At 64.6% G+C, this 17,116-nt stretch overlaps 1 protein-coding gene across 1 annotated transcript; it reads right to left on the bottom strand.

Annotated features, from left to right (window-relative positions):
- Window positions 1-146: 146 nt before the first annotated feature.
- CHLRE_10g444850v5 (uncharacterized protein) lies at window positions 147-17,110 on the bottom strand. The gene is made up of 30 exons (XM_043066854.1): window positions 16,857-17,110; window positions 16,561-16,754; window positions 14,961-16,421; window positions 14,704-14,807; window positions 14,425-14,568; window positions 14,175-14,273; window positions 13,953-14,054; window positions 13,573-13,758; window positions 13,267-13,431; window positions 11,368-13,088; window positions 11,154-11,244; window positions 10,837-11,007; window positions 10,373-10,695; window positions 10,059-10,174; window positions 9,918-9,961; window positions 9,282-9,681; window positions 6,330-9,130; window positions 5,942-6,196; window positions 5,615-5,818; window positions 5,221-5,483; window positions 4,989-5,107; window positions 4,671-4,803; window positions 4,361-4,522; window positions 4,038-4,215; window positions 3,822-3,902; window positions 3,284-3,625; window positions 2,718-3,103; window positions 2,398-2,501; window positions 2,014-2,245; window positions 147-1,837 (listed from the first exon to the last, which is right to left on the bottom strand). The coding sequence occupies exons 1-30, from the start codon at window positions 16,976-16,978 to the stop codon at window positions 1,024-1,026; spliced, it is 11,517 nt and encodes a 3,838-aa protein (XP_042920251.1). The 5' UTR covers window positions 16,979-17,110; the 3' UTR covers window positions 147-1,023.
- Between the last annotated feature and the right edge of the window lie 6 nt (window positions 17,111-17,116).

Raw genomic sequence — 17,116 nt, 5'->3', positions numbered from 1 at the left:
CAACTGGGGGGGGGGCAGCTTGTGTATCGTGCAATCGCCAAGAGACTGGGTGCTGTCTAGACCAGCTGACCAAGCTGAACTAGGGTCCGAGGCTGAAGTGCAGTTGCCCGTCCCTGAAGGCGTGAGGCAGGCTTGTGGTGCAGAATGGGGTCACGTCGCGTTACATGTTGTTGGGTCCCGGAAACGGCCCTCACACCTCCAGACTACCTAAGGCGCAGCGTGGGGGCTAGACCTAACTAGCTGCAAGTGTGTTAGAGGAACAATCCATGAACCGACGCGTCAGGCGCCGTTCGCGGATGTACCCGTGGCACTGCCACGAACCAGCACACGACGTAGCGACACGCTCACAGCACACGGCGCCGGCATTCCAGCAGCCACCTGCCCAAGAAATGACCGTGCCTGCAAGGGGGTCCGACAAGTAATGCATCCCCAAACGCTTGGATGGACGGGCTGCTCATTGAGAAGGGCTCAAAGGAGACTCGGCACCAGGCTATTGCGCGATGACACATCCACGGCCTTTTCATCTTCTCCTCGTGTCGAGGTTAACCGGGTTCTCAGGGCCCCCCTCGTCCAGGCGCCGCGCCCACCCACAAGGAGCGGCCACCATTTAGCGACGGGACCGAACAGCTCCCTACTTTCACGCCACACATCGCGCCCGTACGCTCGCATCATCATGCAGCAACGCGCGCTCGATTCAGTGCTCTGGCATCAATACACCGCATTCTCTTGGAACCTGTCGTCCAGACAAGAAGCTCCACCATTCGTTTGTTGAGGCATCCCGCGCCGCACGCCACACACACTGCGCTGCATGGATTCGCTCATTCGTATGGCTCGGCCCCGGTGTGCACATGAACATGAATGAATAGTAGTTCCGGGCCGCCGGCCTATGTTTACCTCCGTGAACGTAAGATACACGGTCCAGCAAGAATGACCAATGCAAACAACAATATCGAGGACTGTCGTACACTACCCCAGTCCATACTACCCTACCCGCCCACACTTTCGCCAGGTAATGTCGCGACCTTAATTACGCGACACAGGTTGCGCGCCCAGGACACTGTGTGACCGACTTGCCAAGCCACTCCCCCCGGCGGCACCACCACTATTGCTGATGTTCCCGCGGAACAAACCTACCAGTCCACCCAACGCCCCGCTGCGCACTGAGCGCTCCTTGTCCGCCTCCACGAAGCCAGGCCCCAGCGCAGTTGCTGCGCGGCGTGGCGCCTGCCTGCTCCAACCAGCACCGACATCCCCAGACATGCTGATCCCTGTGCCCACGCGGCCGGTCACGGCGGCCGCGTCTGATGTGGCCAAGGCGCCGCCACCGTTGTAGCTAGTCCGGAAGTTGAGCTGGCCGGTGGTGAGTGTGAAGGCACGCAGTAGGCGCGGCAGAGGACTTATGGGCTCGGGTGCGTGCGGGCTGATCCCCTGCGACACCAGCTGGCTCGCCGCCGGCCACGCCGCGCCAGGCTCCGTCCCCGCCATGCCCGAGCTTAGCGGCAGCACGGGCGCGCTCGCGTAAGCGCCACCAGGGAACTCCGCTGCCGGCGGCCGGCCGCCCTTGTCGGCGTCACCGCCGTCTCCGAACAGCCCGCCGCGCAGGCCGAACAGCCCCACCAGCTTGTTGACGTTAATGGCGCGCTTGCCCAACCCCAGCAGCCCCGTCTTCTCGGTGGTGGCGGCAACCACCGACGGCGGCGCGTACTTGGGGTTGAAGCGCCAGCGCGGCTCGGAGCGGCGCGCCAGCTCGGCCTTGTCCACCTTCTTGTTGGAGGCCACCTGCGCCGCCTCCCAGGTCTTGGCCACCTCGCGCTGCGCGTCGCGGTACGCCTCGTACCTGGTGCGGTGTGGGGGTAAAGCATGTCGGGGTGCATGTGAGATTTTGCATTTGGGTGGATTGCATGAGCGGAGAGGAGCCCGCAGATATCCTGGGCCCTCATTAGATAGCCTACACCTGCATGCCTACGGGGCCGTGGCCTAGCAGTGGCCCCCAGAGTCGAAGCGCGCACTCACTTCTCGCCGACGCTGACTTTGTTGGTGGAGACATCGAAGTAGGACGGCGCGTCGCGGCGGTCCTTGCGCCACTGGTTCTTGCGGCGCAGCTTGGCGGCGCGCATGCGCGTGCGCCACTTGCGCTGCACCTTCATGACGGTGATGGCCACACTGAAGTTGAGCATCTCATCCTGCGCCGTCAGCTCGTGGAAAAACTTGTCTACAAGCCTGTCAATCTGCTCCTTGATGGCGCCTGCGCGACGGGTGATAGGTGGTGATAAGGAAGGCGGGTGGTGAGCAGAAACTGCAAGTCACAGTGGGGCTGCACGGGATGGTTACCGGGCGTAAGCGGATGCGCGCCGCTGGAGTCAGAAACCCGCAACCAGCACTGCATTGCGGGCTTACCCTCGGGCATGGTGGCCTGGCTGCAGCGCTTGACCAGCTCGAAGGCGGTCTTGTGGAAGGGCACGCGGCCGTTCACCAGCGGGATGTCCAGGTCGTACACGAACCTGGAGGAGGAGGAGCCGCGAAGCGGGTGAGGACACCGTTAGAAGCAAAGAAGCACCACCAGCGAGCCAACCAATACCGCTGCATGGTAATGCCGTAGCTAACAGCAAGGCGCGGGCCTATTCGCCAAGTCGCCCACGCTGTGTGAGTCCGTGGCCCAGGCCCATGGCTCCCAGGCCCAAGGCTCCAAACGCAGCACTGGCGGCCGCGCCTCTCACCGCAGCACGTCCTTGTTGTCGGCGTACGCCCCCAGCCCCAGCGGCGGGTCCAGCTTGAGCAGCAGCTCCTCTAGGTGGCGGGGCTGGATGGTGCCGCTGCCGTCATCATACTCGGACCACAGCGTAACAAAGTCCTCCAGCGCCTGCGGGCTCAGCTTCCACTCCTCCTGCTCGTGCGTCTTCTCGAACGTCTCGATGATGACGGCCGTGAAGAGGTTGAGCAGGATGACGGAGATGATGAGGAAGAAGGACAGGAAGTAGGGGATGGCCAGGTAGGAGCCGCAGTTGCCCTCGGCGCGGTCGCAGTCGGGGGGCATGACCATGCAGTCGAACATGACGCCCGTCCAGTTGTCACCCGTGGCCACACGCGTCAGCACCAGCAGCGACTGGGAGGAAGAGGGTGCGACGAGGAATTGGAGCACGCACGTTGGTAACATGGACGCTGGTAAGCGTAAGATACCGTTTTGCCTTGTGAGAGTGCGGCCGAGCCGGCAGTTCCTGGCATTACGCACGTTCATGCGACCCGCGACTAGCATACACCGCAAGTGCGCAGCCCCCAGACCCACCTGAAAGAAGTCGTGGAAATTGACGGAGCGGTTGAGCGTCTCGCCCCCCACCACCTTGCCGAACAGGAAGGTGCCCACATACGCGTACATGAAGAAGAACAGCCCAATCAGCGCTCCCACATTCCCAAACGCCGGCAGCGAGTACACCAGCGTGGAGAACAGCGACTGGATGCCCTTGACGCTCTTGACCAGCTGCGCGAAGCGCGCCACGCGCACCAGCGCGATGAGCTTCTGCACCCGGAACACTCGCAGGATGCGAAGGAAATTGCTCTGCAGCATGGACACCACTAGGTCCAGCAGGCCTAGCACCAGCAGCACAAAGTCCAGCTTGTTCCAGGACACCTGCACATTCAGCGGGGTAAAGGCAACGGTGAAGGTTGACGTTGGGCAGGGTAGCGGCGGTGGGATATGAGGTGCGGGTTCTGGGTACGGTTGGGGGAGTTGCGGCTGGAGAAGGGCAAGGCAGGCCGTTAATGGCGACATCGGCAGGAAGCGCAGGTGTCAGGTGGTGGTTGCCATTCACAGCTGCTGGCCGCACCTTGATGTAGCCCATCCAGCCCAGCGCGAAGATCTTCACCACGGCCTCCGCGGCAAATACCGACATGAAGACAATGTTGGCCTGTTTGTGCGTGTGACGGTTGGCAGTGGGGATCCAGTATGCAGAGGACGTAAGGCCAGCACGACGCACTACCCGGGCGAAAGTCCAAGGGCATGAGCGGTACTACAGCTGCCGGTGACGGATCCCACCACTCACCAGATCCTTCTGCCGCGTGTAGCTGGGTGGCTCGCCGTACCAGGTGGCGGCCAAGAAGCCCACGTTTATGAGGATGATGGTCAGGATGAATATGTCAAAGTATTTGTGGTGAACCAGCTGGTAGCAGAACCGCCGCAGCCGGCTGGTGGGCAGGTGCGACTTCTCGGGCGGCTTCAGCCTGCGGATTATGCAATAGGGAAAAGGATGGATTGGGAGATGGGATGGGCGTGTAATGGGGAGATCCTTGCGGCACATTGGCATTTGTGTGGGGACGAGATGGAAGGCATATGTTGGGCTTGTCCTTCCCATCACCTCCCGCGCACCTGAAGACCATCTTGGTGAGCTCCGCCCACTCGTTCTGGTCGTTGGTAAGGAAGGCGGAGCCGGTCTCGCTGAGCATGCGGATCTTACTGAACTGGCTGAAGATGACACCCACGTACAGGTTCAGTAACGTGAAGGCACACACCACGATGAATCCGAAAAACCTGCGGATTGGGGCAGGTAGGAGGCGGGTCAACGCAGGTCCAGTGCGCCCCAGTGGCCATGCCTGAAGATACGGAATGCCACCGTCCGCAGAGCATGCCGAAGCCTCCCTGAGCAACCATTGTGCAGCGCGCAGCGCATCTGACTCACCAGAAGAACGCTCCTGGGTTGATGAACTGCTTGGGCTGCAAGCCCACATCCTGCGGCGCCGACATGGCGTTTGTCATGATCTCGGTGTAGCCGTTCAGCGTGGCGGTGATGAAGCAGCACAGCAGCGCGTTGCCTGTTGTGTGAGGTAGAGGGATAGTCGAGGACAAGTAATAGGGCTGATGCGACGGGCGAACTGGGACAAGGAGCGTGGTGTGTGCTAGTACAGGTGGGTGCGTAGTTAAGCGTTGTGTCCAGAGGGGAAGTGTAGCGGCAGCGACCCATGGCGGACGCGGGCCACCGCCCGCTGCCTTGCCGTACCTGTGTTGTCGAAGTTGGGGAAGTCGTTGCTCCAGTGGCGCTCCAGGGTGCTGTTGGTGAGCGGGTCCGTGAAGTTGCCCACACACTCGGTCTGGCCGGCCACTGTGTCATCATTGCACCTGCAGATACCCGCAACAAAACTCGCGGTTATGTCAGCACAGCAACACGCAACACCCTCGGTTACGTCAGCACAGCAGCACGCAACACAAGTTCTGCACACGCGCGCACACACCTGTAGAAGCGGCCGCTGAAGAGCTGCACGCCCAGGATGGCGAAGATGAGGAAGAAGAGGATGCACACCACGCTGACGTTGGCCATTGACATGAGCGACATGGTCACGCTCTTGAACACCAGCCGCATGCCCGCGCTGCGCGTCAGCAGCCGCAGCGGCTTGAAGGCGCGCAACACGCGCAGCGCCGACACGGCGCCCACGGAGGTGGTGATGGTGAGCAGGATGATCTCCACGACGGACGACACCACGATAAGGAAGTCCACCTACGCAGGGCAGTCAGGGTGACAGGATGGGTGTGTACAGCAGCTTGCGACGGGCTTGCGGCAAAGGCCAGCCGAGACGCCAAGACAGCCCGCGCAGGGGAAGCAGGTAGTGACTGCATCACCCTTCGCACCTGGTTGGTGACGCGCTTGATGTAGGCGGTGAAGGTATATGCAAAAGACTTGAGCAGCGCCTCAACTCCAAAGATGACAGTGAAGCCCACGTTGGACCAAACCAGCGCCTGGTCCAGCGGCGAGCCCGGCACGATGTAGGGGTTCTCCAGCGCCAGTGTGACGCAGTTGGCCAGGATCACCGCGAACATAGTGTACTCGAAGCGCTGTGGCCGCGAGCGACAACAAAAAGGAAAGTGTAAAACCATGAGTTATTGCTGCTGCAGTACATTGCGAAGTGACCAAGCGGACCATGACTTCTGTGGTGACCGTACTGGATATGCGCTCACCTTATGCGTCACGAGCCAGTACGTATTCTCGCGCCAGGGGTGGTCCTCATCCCAGATCCAGAAAGCCTTGCCGCTGCCCTCAATCAGGATGCTGGCCCGCCGCTTCTTGCGGAAGTGCTTGCGCTTCTTGTCGCTTTTTTCGTCGCCATCGTCGTCGGTGCCTGTGGCGCCGCCGCTAGACGCGCGGCTGCCGGCAGAGACGTGGCTGTTCACCGAGTCCGCTCGGGATGCAACGCTGCCCGACTCGGAGATGCGCTACAGGCAAAGGTCAGGACACGGGGTGCGTCACGACAGGCAAACCGCGGTGGCAAGGCATGCGTGGGACCCGTTGCGGCCCTCCACTCATTTAGTGCACCTCGCCCGTCTAGCAAGCAGCACGCACCCATACCTGCAGGGGCGGACCCTTGTCGCCTTGGCGGCCGGCATCCTCGCCATCCTCGTCGTCGCCCTTGCCACCGCCCGGCCCCGGCGAGGGCGTCTTCTGGTCCCGGCCGCTGCGGCCGCTGCCGGGCCGGCGTGGCGCACCGTCATCTTGCGACGACCGGCGGCTAGCGTCCTTGCTGCCCCGGATGGGCTGCAGCCCGAAGATCAGCTCGTCCTCTTCCTCCTGCGTCTGCCCACGGGTGTGCCGCGCCGCCGCCGCAGCAGTGCGGATGCGCTCACCCAGCGTGTCGGCCAGAAGCCCGCTGGCGGCAGCCGCCTCCTTCACGTCCGCGTCCCGCGCGGCCAAATTGGAGGTGGCAGCACGCGACAAGGCCTCGCCTGGGGGCAGGTACGCATCGAGATTCTGCAACGTCTCCTCGCCCGGCGGAAGCCGGGTAGAGGGTGCCTTAGGCAGCAGGCCCTCTGCACCGCCGCCGGCACGAATGACACGGCGGCCGGAGCCGAGCAGGTCTGAGGCGCTCATGCTGTGTGCACTGTCCTGCAGCGACGCAGCACCTAGCGGGACAACCTCCGAGGCCTTGCTGCCGCTGCTGCCGAAGGCGGAGCTGGCCGCAGCTGCAGCAGCCGCGGCAGCTGTGGCGTGGGGCACTGTGCTGGGCGCGCCGTGGGCCACACGCTCCAGGTGCAGCGCAGGCACGGCCGAAGGCCGGTCGGCGTGCGGCTGTGCGGCTGCCGCAGCCTCGGGCTCCTTCAGCCGCGGTGTGGGCTGCATGCTGGTCGTCTCTGACGCGGACGTCCACCCCACGGCGCCGCCAGTGGTTATAGCGCTTGGCTCAGCGCTCAGCGTCTGCGCGCGGAAGGCCGCAACCGCATCGCTGTCACCAGGCGCCGCCGGCTGCGGCACGCTCTGCTCCTTCAGCGCTGCCGCCAGCTCGCCCGCCAGCGCCATAAGGTGATCGTCCTCAGCGCTGCCGGGGGCGGCACCGCTGCCCACGCCCCTGTCGCCAGCCTGCGGCTCGGCGGCCGCAGCGGGTGCTGGCCCGCCGTGGCGGCGCGGTACAGTCGTGCTGCTGCGCCGCGCACGGTGCGCATTTCCAGCCGAGCCTGCCCAGCCCGCTAGCGCATCCACGCCCTCCAGCTCGTACGACAAGCGGCTGGCGTTCACGGGGGGCGCCTGCTGGGTCTGGGTCTGCGGCTGCGGCTGCTGCGGCTCGGCGTGTGGCTGCGCGAAGATGGACGACATATCGCCAAACGTGGCCATGACCACATCGTTGCCGCTGGCCGGCTCGCTCAGCAGCCCCAACGACAGCTGCGGCTGCGGGGACCCGGGCAGAATGCCATAGGCCTGCGGCGCAGGCAGGGGCTTGCTGGGCAAGAAGATGGACGAAGTGGCGGCCACAGCAGGGCCATACGCGGCCCCGGCTGCACTCGGCTGGCCCGCGTGCGGCTGCGCCAGGTGCAGCGGGTCCATGAAGCTGCCCAACGGGTCCTCTGACGACTCTACAGTAACCAGCGGCTGCTGCTGTTGCTGCTGCTGCAGCTTCTGGGCTTCCGCCGCGCTTGCGGTGGTGACAGTGGTGGTGGCCGAGGAGCGCAGCCCAGGCGTGTTCAGACTGCCTGCGGTTGCAAGCACGGGTGCGGCCGTCTTGGCTGTGGCAGCTCCGGCCGGACCACCCGCCCCGGGCTTTGCATCGTCGTCGTCGGTGCTGCTGTCGTCGCCAAACGAGCCGGCCATGCGCATCAGGTCGGGGCTCAGGCCACCGCCGCGAAGCGGGGCGGGCGCTGACGGTGGCGGCACGTAGTTCGGGGGCTGCCGTAACGCCAGGCTGTGACTTCGGTTGCCCTGCGCCGACTCCATTGCGCGGCCGCCCTCAGCCACTGCAGGCTCGGTCTGGTTGCGTGAGCTGCTGCGGGAGGCGCCCAAGTCAATGGAGGAGCGACCCCAATTGCTGGGGGAGCCTGCGCCCAACCGCATACTGCGGCCATGTGTGAGGATCAGCTCGCTGCCGGCGGCCATGCCAGACGCGCTGTTCCTGCTGCCGGCCGCGGTGCTGGAGGGCGCGAAACCGCCCAGCGGTGAGGGCCCGCGCAGCACGTGGCGCCTGGGGCCGGCGGCCGCGTCGCCGTCCCCGCCCTCCTCCTCGTCGGCCTCCGCTGCGAAGCCCTCCAGGCTGCGGCGGATGTTGCGGTTGATGCTCTCCAGCCGGCCCCGGCTGCCGGTGCCGGCCCACGTGGGCGAGGGGCTGCCGCCGTTGCTGCGCAAGCCTGTGAGGCTGGAGCGGCCGCCGCCCCCGGAGCTCGACGGAGGGAGCGCAGTCGGGTCGGGCCGGATAGTCTCCGTTCCCTCCGCCACTGGGCGTGCAGGACCGTTGGTGGCACCAACATCCTTGGCCTCCCCAGAAGCTGAGTTGCCGCCCGCCGCATCTGATGACGCCAGGCTCTGCGCAGCCGAATCATCGATGATGGACGTGCCACGAGCAGGCTTATTGCTGCCGCCCTCTGCCACTGGCTCAGAAGGGCCAGTCAATCGCGCGCTGGGCTCCCGTTTCAGGGACCGGGCGGTAGACGGCTCCGCCTTCAGCGCATCCGCGGCGCCGGCAGCGCTTAGCGAAGCTGCCGCTGCAGCAGCTCCGTCGGCTGCCGGAGCGGCTGCTCCGTCTTTAGCCCCGCCATCCTTGAGCACTTCGAAGTTGCCCGTGTCGATCCACTCCTTAATGGTGTACATCCTCTTCAGGTTGACGCGTGGGGCTTCGGGGTTGCCCGCCGCTGCAGCTGCTGCAGCCGCCTGTGCATCTGCCATGTAGCCTGCGAGGAGCATACCGAAAGCAGTTGACGTGCAGCGGTGTGTGTGTGGAGACAGGCTTGCTGAGCCACTTCACCCAGGAAACAGGAGGCACGCATTTGGAATGCAATTGTGGTCACACTGCAGCAACCCGACAAGTGAAAGAGTGCTCACCAATGCCGGGCCGCAGGACCGAGGGCGGAGGCACGGGTTCCGAGTCGCGGCCTATCTCGCTGTCCGACCTGGTGTCGTCGATGTTGCTGGGCACCTCCGTGGCAGGAGTGACCTTGCCGCCCGACCCCGCTGGTACCTTGCCCTGTTCCGGCTGCTTCGCAGCGGTTGTCACAGCGCCGCCTGCACCGCCCTTGGGGCCTTCGCCTCCGCCGCCCTTGCGGCCGTGCGGGCTGTCGGGCGGCGAGCGGCCTTTGCCGCTGCCGCGCATGGAGCTGCGCACGCTGTTCATGCCCGAGCGCAGGCTGGACAGACCGGACCGCAGGCTGCCCAGCACCGAGGATATGCCGGTCTTGTTGGCACCCATCCGCACCGCGTTGGGGTCGTACTTGGCCTCAAACGCCTGGGGGCAGAGTGGGCGATTCGTAAGCAGGCATCATTACGGGCGGTGCGTATGCAAGCAACATTACCGGAGGATCCAAGCGGACTATGTGCCGGACCTAACAAACAGGTGCAGCGTCCACTAGTTAGCCGGGAGTGGGATGGGACGCATATGATGCACGCAGGTATGGAGCAGTGCGCTAATGCGCCTAAGGTTGGCAGCCGCATGTTGGGATTCGCGACGGTCTGCGGGCCTACCTCAAGGGTCACCGCCAAGAACAGGGTTAGGAAGATGTAACGGCCTGCGGGCGTAGGGGAGATTCCAAACACGTCAACAGAAACTCAACGGTTGCCTGATCGCGCAGCACAAAGCGCATGAACACCGTCCATGCCACGCACCAATGATGATCCACATCACGAAGAACAAGCTGGAGGCGTAGCCCGTCTGGCGGATGACGGCGTACATAATGTTCTGCCAGTTCTCCAGGTTTAGCACGTTCCACGTCGCCACCAAGCTGCAGCACGTCAAGACAGGCACGGCATGGCGCGAATGCCGGTGACAGCCTAGACAAAGGTTTGCAACGCAGTTGACCCGCTGCACCACGCGCGAGGCTCTCTTGCTCCAATGCATTCCGGCTCCGGTCCCTCAGTTGCCACGGGCTGCTTCACCCTCTTCGCAACAGCAGATGTTGCAACCAACCCCCTCCCCGCACCTGTACAGGAAGGTGGAGAAGTTGGGCCAGGGGAAGGTGTCCAGGTCCTTGTCACCGAACACGTGCATGCCCACGATGGCAAACACCATCCAGAACAGGATGAGCAGCGTGGCGATGGCCATGAAGCTGGACGCGGCGGACAGCAGCACCTCGCCAATGCGGCGCAGCGACTGCATGTAGCGGAAGAGCTTAAACAGACGCAACACACGCAGTGCCTTGAGCACACGCAGCGCGCGGACGGCGTTGAGGCCGCCCACCGAGGACAGCACGATCTCAAGCAGCGAGATGGTCACCACCAGCGCGTCGAAGATGTTGAAGCCGTCCTGCGCGAGTGATGGCATTTGCGAGTGGTGCGATGCTTCAGGCGTCGCTGCTGTACAAAAATCAAAATCTCGCCCCCAGACAGTCGACTGATGCCAACAAGGATGCATATGCACGTGCGCAGCAGGTGTGCGTGAACGCACCCGAATGTAGTCCCAGAAGCCCAGGCCGAACAGCTTGAGCACCATCTCAATGGTGAACAGGACGGTGAGCGTGAGGTTGCCCACGTTGAGCGCCTGGGTCAGGCTGTCGGGCTGGTTGTGGTACTCAAGTGACAGGAAGATGGTGTTAAGGAATATGAGCAGCATGAAGAACTGCAGTAAGGGAAGTTGAGAGGGAGGGAGGGAGTGAAGTGAGGATTGAAGGCACAAAGATAGGCAGCGCCTGCAACGTTGTGGGTGGCGGCTTGGAGGGGCCCAGACTCCGTGCTCATCCTCATAAGGGAGCCACCAAGGCGCACCTGGTTGAAGAGGTTGTGGTTAACGAAGATGCGAACGCGGTACTGCAGGCGCAGGTACTGGCGCTGCGTGTACGGGTGGTCCGCGATGAATCTGGGGAGTGCAAGGGACAACGGGGCACGAGTTTGTAAAGCTATCACGCACATTCACCAGCTCGGCCCAACTCCAACAGCCCAGTCCATGATTTCTATCCACATTCGCAACTCCCAAACTCACTCGTCGAACTCGGCCGGCGACATGACAATCATGGCCACATTGGTGGCACCCATGCTGCTGGGCGCCGCGCTGTAGGTGCGCTCGCCCAGCTCGGCACTGGCCGCGGGCCGCAGGCCGTCCGCGCTTGAGGTGCGGCCGCCCGCGCCGCCCACCCCGTCGCCTCCAGCAGGGCCCTGCAGGCCGCTGCCGGTGCGCGCCTCGTGCGGGCTGTACATGATCTCGCCGGTAGCGCTGCCCTGCCCGCCGCTGCTGCGGTGTGTGTACTCGCCTGCGCCTAAGTGTGGAGAAGTGGGGTCGCTGCCGTGGCCGCCGGGCTCCGAAGCCGGCTCGTCACCGAAGCGCACGCCGCCACCCCCGCGCGGACCCGTACGCGCACTGGGGTGGTCGCCCTCGTTGCCGGGCTCGTCGTCGCCGCCAGCGAAGCGCACGCCCTCTGCAACAGGCCCAGGCCCAACCCAGCCGTTGCGTGAGCGGCCATCGTCCCTCCCAGATGCCAGCAGCAGCAGCGGCGCCGCCCGCGCCCTCGATGACACAGCGCCGTCTGGCGACTGCCGAGGGCCCGCTGTAGATGGGTGTCGTGCCTGCAAGTTGCGAGTGCTGCCGTCCTGCTGCACCCATGCCGCGTTGTCCCACCAGCGTGGCGTCTCACTTGGCCCCACCGCAGCGGACGTCATGAATGATGGCAGCAACGCCACCAATCGTGACCCCAACCCCAATGCTGGAGCGGGCGCCGCAGCTGCGGCCGGGCTATTGACTGATGTCCGCAGGCTGTCGCCTGCGCTGCACCCGCTGGCGGTCCCGAGAAGCACAGCCGACGGCGTCACACACGAGCTGCGCGGTGCGCTCATGCTCGCAACATGCGTGCCGTGCCCGGACAGCGCGCCTGCGGCACCATCGCCTCGGTGCCTCAACACCATAAAAGCTTCCGTGTCGCTGCTTTGATGCAGCCCTAGCTCCGACGCCTCCGCAACTGGCCCGCCCACTTGCGGAACGTCCGTCCCAGACCCTGCCTCCATTTGCGCCACGCGGCCCAACCGGCTGGGTATGCGAACCGGGCCGCGCGGGGAGGGGTCATTGAGCTGGCTCGCCGTCGTGCGCGGCGACACCGCGCCCGCAGCTGCAGCATGTGGTGGAGCCGCAGCAGCGGGCTCGACCGGCTCGCCAGGCGCCGGCATAAAGGCCACGCGCGAGCTGCTGCAGCTGAGCTGCCGGCTGCTGGGCGTGCCGCTACTGGGGCGGCTGCCCGCCAGCGCCGAGCGCGCCGCGCCGCGATCAGCGGCGTTCACTGGCGATCCGGGCCGCGGGAGCGGCTCGAGTTGCGTCCACTCCGGCTTGGATCCGACGCCGTCCCGTGTGCCTTCACGCGAGGCCTGCAGGCTGCCGGCGCCCTTGCTGGCTGCGAGGTAGCCGCCGGCGCTGCCCACCTCCACACGCGCACGTGCGCCGCCCACCTCATCGCCCCCGCCCTCCGCTTCCACGCTGCCCGGTAGGAAGCCGTCTGCGCTGCGCTGCTCGTATGCGCTGCCATTTGCCGAGCCCCGCCGCCTGCCTGCGTGGCCCTTCTCGCTCCCCAGCTTGTCCTTGCTGCCGTGCCGCTTGGCCTTGCTGCCCTCTCCCTCCGCCTCCTTGCCATCATGTGACATGCGCGGCGAGCCGGCCGACGCCACGGAGGTCATCTTGGAGCTGATGGCGGAGGTCAGCCGGCTGTTGAGCGATGAGGCCTGCAGGTGCACGTGGGGTGGGAGCGGTTGGGTTACGATGCCGAGGCTATCTATAGCGTTTCGAGAAACGCAAAGGGAAGCTACATAGCACCGGGCAGGATGTAAGGGGGCAACAAGCAGTGTCAAAGCTGCATCAGAACGCAGCGGTTGGAAGCAACCGGATAGTCTCTAAACCCACTTGGCTGCGCTTGGAGCTGTACTCGGTCCACTTGGTCTGCACGCGGCTCATGAAGGTCATGATGGAGTTGCGCCGCGCCTTGCCGCGCTGCAGCGCCAGCTGGTTGTGGAACAGCGTCTGGGCCTTGGCGAACTTGATCTTGAGCACAGCCAGGAACAGGTTCAGCTGCAAGGGGCGAGGGAATGGTGGGGTGATGTGGGCACGAGCGACAGGGTGCGTGTTTGGGGCGGTGCAAGCAAGCGGGGGGGAGGGGGCAGCCCCCGACTCCCTGGGTTCATTTCCCGCAAACTCCAAACACGCACGCACCACGAAGTAGGCGCCAATGACCACTAGCGTGAGGTAGTAGATGACCACGTACAGCGAGTAGGTGTCGATGGTGCGGTACATCATGAACACCCAGCCCGTCAGCGTCAGCGCCTGCCACACGCTCAGCATGGCCAGACCGGCGTTGTCGAAGCCCGCCACATTGACCGTGTGCTGGTGCTCCAGCAGCTGCGAGGGCAGGTACAAACCGGGAGAGCGTTAACGATCAGCTTCATACCCACGCCGTCGTTGTCCTGCCTTCACGAGCAGCAACCGTGCCGCGTTGACAGCCCACACTGCTTGAACCCCGCATCGCACGCACGGTTCAATGTGTTCCCTTCCGTGTGCTTTCTATGATAGCACAGCTTCAGGGCAAAGCTCACCATGCAGGTGTAGTTGGCGGGGCAGTGTCCGCGGCCGCCGCAGCCGAACATGTCGGGGTCCTCGCCCATGTTCAGCGGCACGCCCTCCGGGTCCAGGCAAGTCTGTGAGGAGAGGCAGGGGAGGTAGGTGGGACGAGGGTCAGGTGTTGCTTCATGCACTAACAGCACATGCGGCACAGCACTGGCCTCAGCCGTAAGCCTTCACAAGATACAGTGGCTCACGTTGTGGTAGGTCTTGGGGAACAGCTGCACCGCCGCCACCGCGTACATGAACACGAAGAAGATCAGGAGGCCGCCCACGGACGCCAGCAGCGGAATGGCCTGTGAGCCAGGAGAAGCAAGATGTAGTACTCAGTGCAGCCATGAACGGCACAGCGCAGCCAAATAGGGAATGCTGTCCTTGAGAGTGTCACAATCAAACATCAAGTCCACACCCTCAGCTCGCTGCACAAGCACGCACAGCGCGCCCCACCTCCAGGAAACACACGATAACGCCGCGTAACGACTCGAAGCGCGTGATGGTGCGCAGCGGCCGCAGTGCTCGCAGCGCTCGGATGGCGTTCACGGCGGAGGAGTTGCCGGGCACGAATACCGTGTAGCCGGCCACAACCATGAACTGCGAACCCGGAAGTTGCAGGGTGATTGCAATTTGCACACAGCCATATGAACAGGTGCGGTCGCCGTGTTAGCTAAAGGCGCTTCCCAAGCCGGTCACTGCCCCAAGCGGACAAGCCGCGACCCCGGCACTCACGCTGTCGAACTGGTTCCAGGGCCGGCGGATGTAGCCAAGCAGCGAGCCCATGGACACGACGCGCAGCAGCATCTCAATGGAGAAGCAGATGTTGAACGCCAGCTCTGCACAACAGCACAACATGGGTGCAAGTTGGTTCAACTTGGTACACCCGCGCGTGACCGCCTCGCCTTCCTTGCAAGCACTCGTGGCGCCTTGGCCTCGCCTGCATTTCATCCATCATCCACTGCCGCCCGCCAGGCCCTCCCATCACGCACCTGCCCAGAACAGCTTCTTGTTCAGCCCTGAGCTCTCCGGCTGCCGCGGGTCGTACAGGCACAGTGTCACGCAGTTGGCGAAGATGATGGCGGTGACCACCATCTCAAAGTCGGGGTTGGAGCACAGCTTAATGCACGTGCGCCGCAGCCCGGAGTACTGGCCCAGGTCGCCAAACTCGTCGTACGTGCCCAGCGAGTTGTTGCTGTCCTGCTGCTGAAGCGCCCCGTCCTTCCCGTCCTTGTTGTCTTTCGTGACGTCCGCGCCACCCACGCCACCGGCGGTCGCAGCAGCCGCAGCTGCCGCCGCGCCGGGCGGCGGCGCCGGCTGCAGCGGCGCACCCGGCGGGGGCCCAAGCAAGGGTGGCAGGTGCTCATCATCTCGCTGGATGTGGTCCGCGAGCGGCTTCACCTCCACAAGCGCCAGCGCCGCCGCGACTGCTGCGGCGGACGTGGGCAGCGGCGGCCCGCCGAAATCGTCCGAGTCCAGAAGCGGTACCTTGCCTGACGGCAGCGTCGGATGCTGCTGCAGCGGCGTGCCACGCCCTGACTCCGCCTCGCCATCCTGCCGCCCGGCCAGGCTGCTGCCCGGCCGTGCGGAACCTGAGTGCCCTGACCGCGCCACTGAGTGCTCCCGCTCGCCCAAGCCCTCGCCCAGCATATCACTGCACGAGGCCCCACTGCTGCGCCGCTTGCGCCGCGCGTCCGTGACCCCAGCCGCCGCCAGCACATCTTTGTCGCCCGCCCCCGCGTGCTGTGACGCCCCCGACGGCCCGGCAGCCTCAACGCCAGGCGAGGGCGACGTGGGCCGCCGCACGCCGTTGTTGGACGCGTAGGCCTTCTGTACGGCACCCAGCGCGCTGGTGGCTGCGAACATCTCATCCTCTGTGAGCGATGACATCAGCTGCGAGGCCATGTAGCTGTCATACGCAGCCTGCAGCTTGGGGTCCTGAGCCAGCAGCATCGCGACGTCTGCCTGCGTCTGGGCTGCCGCGGAGCCACCGGCGCTGGTGCCAGGGTGCAGCGGAGCCGCCGGCGCCGGTGCCACCGGACGTGAGCCCGAGCCCCCTGCCCCCTCGCCCTCGCTGATATCGATGCTTCGCCGCCGCTCCACGCTTCGCCGCCGGTCCTCGCTGCGGCGCCCCTCCGAGGGTGCCTCGGAGCCATGCCGCGGCAAGCTCCTGTTGGACGCACCCGACTGCTCGGCCGCCGGCGCACCCTCAGCAGCCTCCAAGCTAGCGCGTCTGTCCTGGCTGCGCCGTCGCACCTCCAGGCTGCTTCTCCGCTGCTCCTGGCTACCCCGCCGGTTGTCGCTGGGCCGCTTCTCCAGGCTGCGGCGCGCCCCGTCGTGCTCCCCGCCGTGGTGGTGTGGGTGGTGGTGGTGTCCCGCCGGCGGCCCAGCCGGTTCGCCGATCTCGCTGCTGCGCCTCCGCCCACCCAGTGCAAGACCCCCGGGCCCGACTTCTGCAAGCAAGCCAACGGCACAGCAACTCAGCTCAGAACGCGCATGCGCCATGCCAGTGAGCACGCCTGCCCCGTGAGCATAACCGTCGCACACGCCATTGCAGTTCAGCTGTCACTTAATAATGTACTAGTGGCATACCTGCTCGCCGCTCAAGCCGCTCAAGGACCTTTTGTTGCTTCTTCTCCTGCAAGTATTTGCGCTGCTTTTCTTGCAGGTCTGTTCCCTGAAGGAGTTCAGACTCATCAACCTCCGGGTTTTGCGCCCTCAAGGCCTCAAAGAGGGACGAGGCTTTCGGCTTGGCATTGTCAGCCGGTTTGTCCTTCTCCGGCGCCCTGCGACGTCACACATTGAATAATTGATAAGATAAGTATTCCTCGAATCAGAAGCCGACACAAGGCGTTCGGATGCCGGGCAGCGTGACTTTGCACACTCACCGTGGTCGTGGTTTAACCAGCGGTGCCCTGTAGAGGCCCACATTCGGCGCATTCACCCGAGGAGAAATGAAGGGCGACGAGCCCTTCCTCGACACGTCCGCGCCCTCGTTTCTGTTTGACATTTTTGCGCTCAATGCTCAAGCCCCAGCGCACAAGAGGGGCGTAGCTTCATGTTGGCCTCGCGCCTCCGCACAAACGGCTTCGACGCTTGGCCTTGCCTATCGATAAGCGCTATGCAGGACTTGTGCTCGAACTAAACA

The sequence above is a fragment of the Chlamydomonas reinhardtii genome, chromosome 10 (assembly GCF_000002595.2).
Source record: "Chlamydomonas reinhardtii strain CC-503 cw92 mt+ chromosome 10, whole genome shotgun sequence".
Lineage (NCBI taxonomy): Eukaryota > Viridiplantae > Chlorophyta > Chlorophyceae > Chlamydomonadales > Chlamydomonadaceae > Chlamydomonas > Chlamydomonas reinhardtii.
The sequence above is the reverse complement of the archived record's forward strand: the minus strand, read 5'-3'. Positions and strand labels throughout refer to the sequence as shown.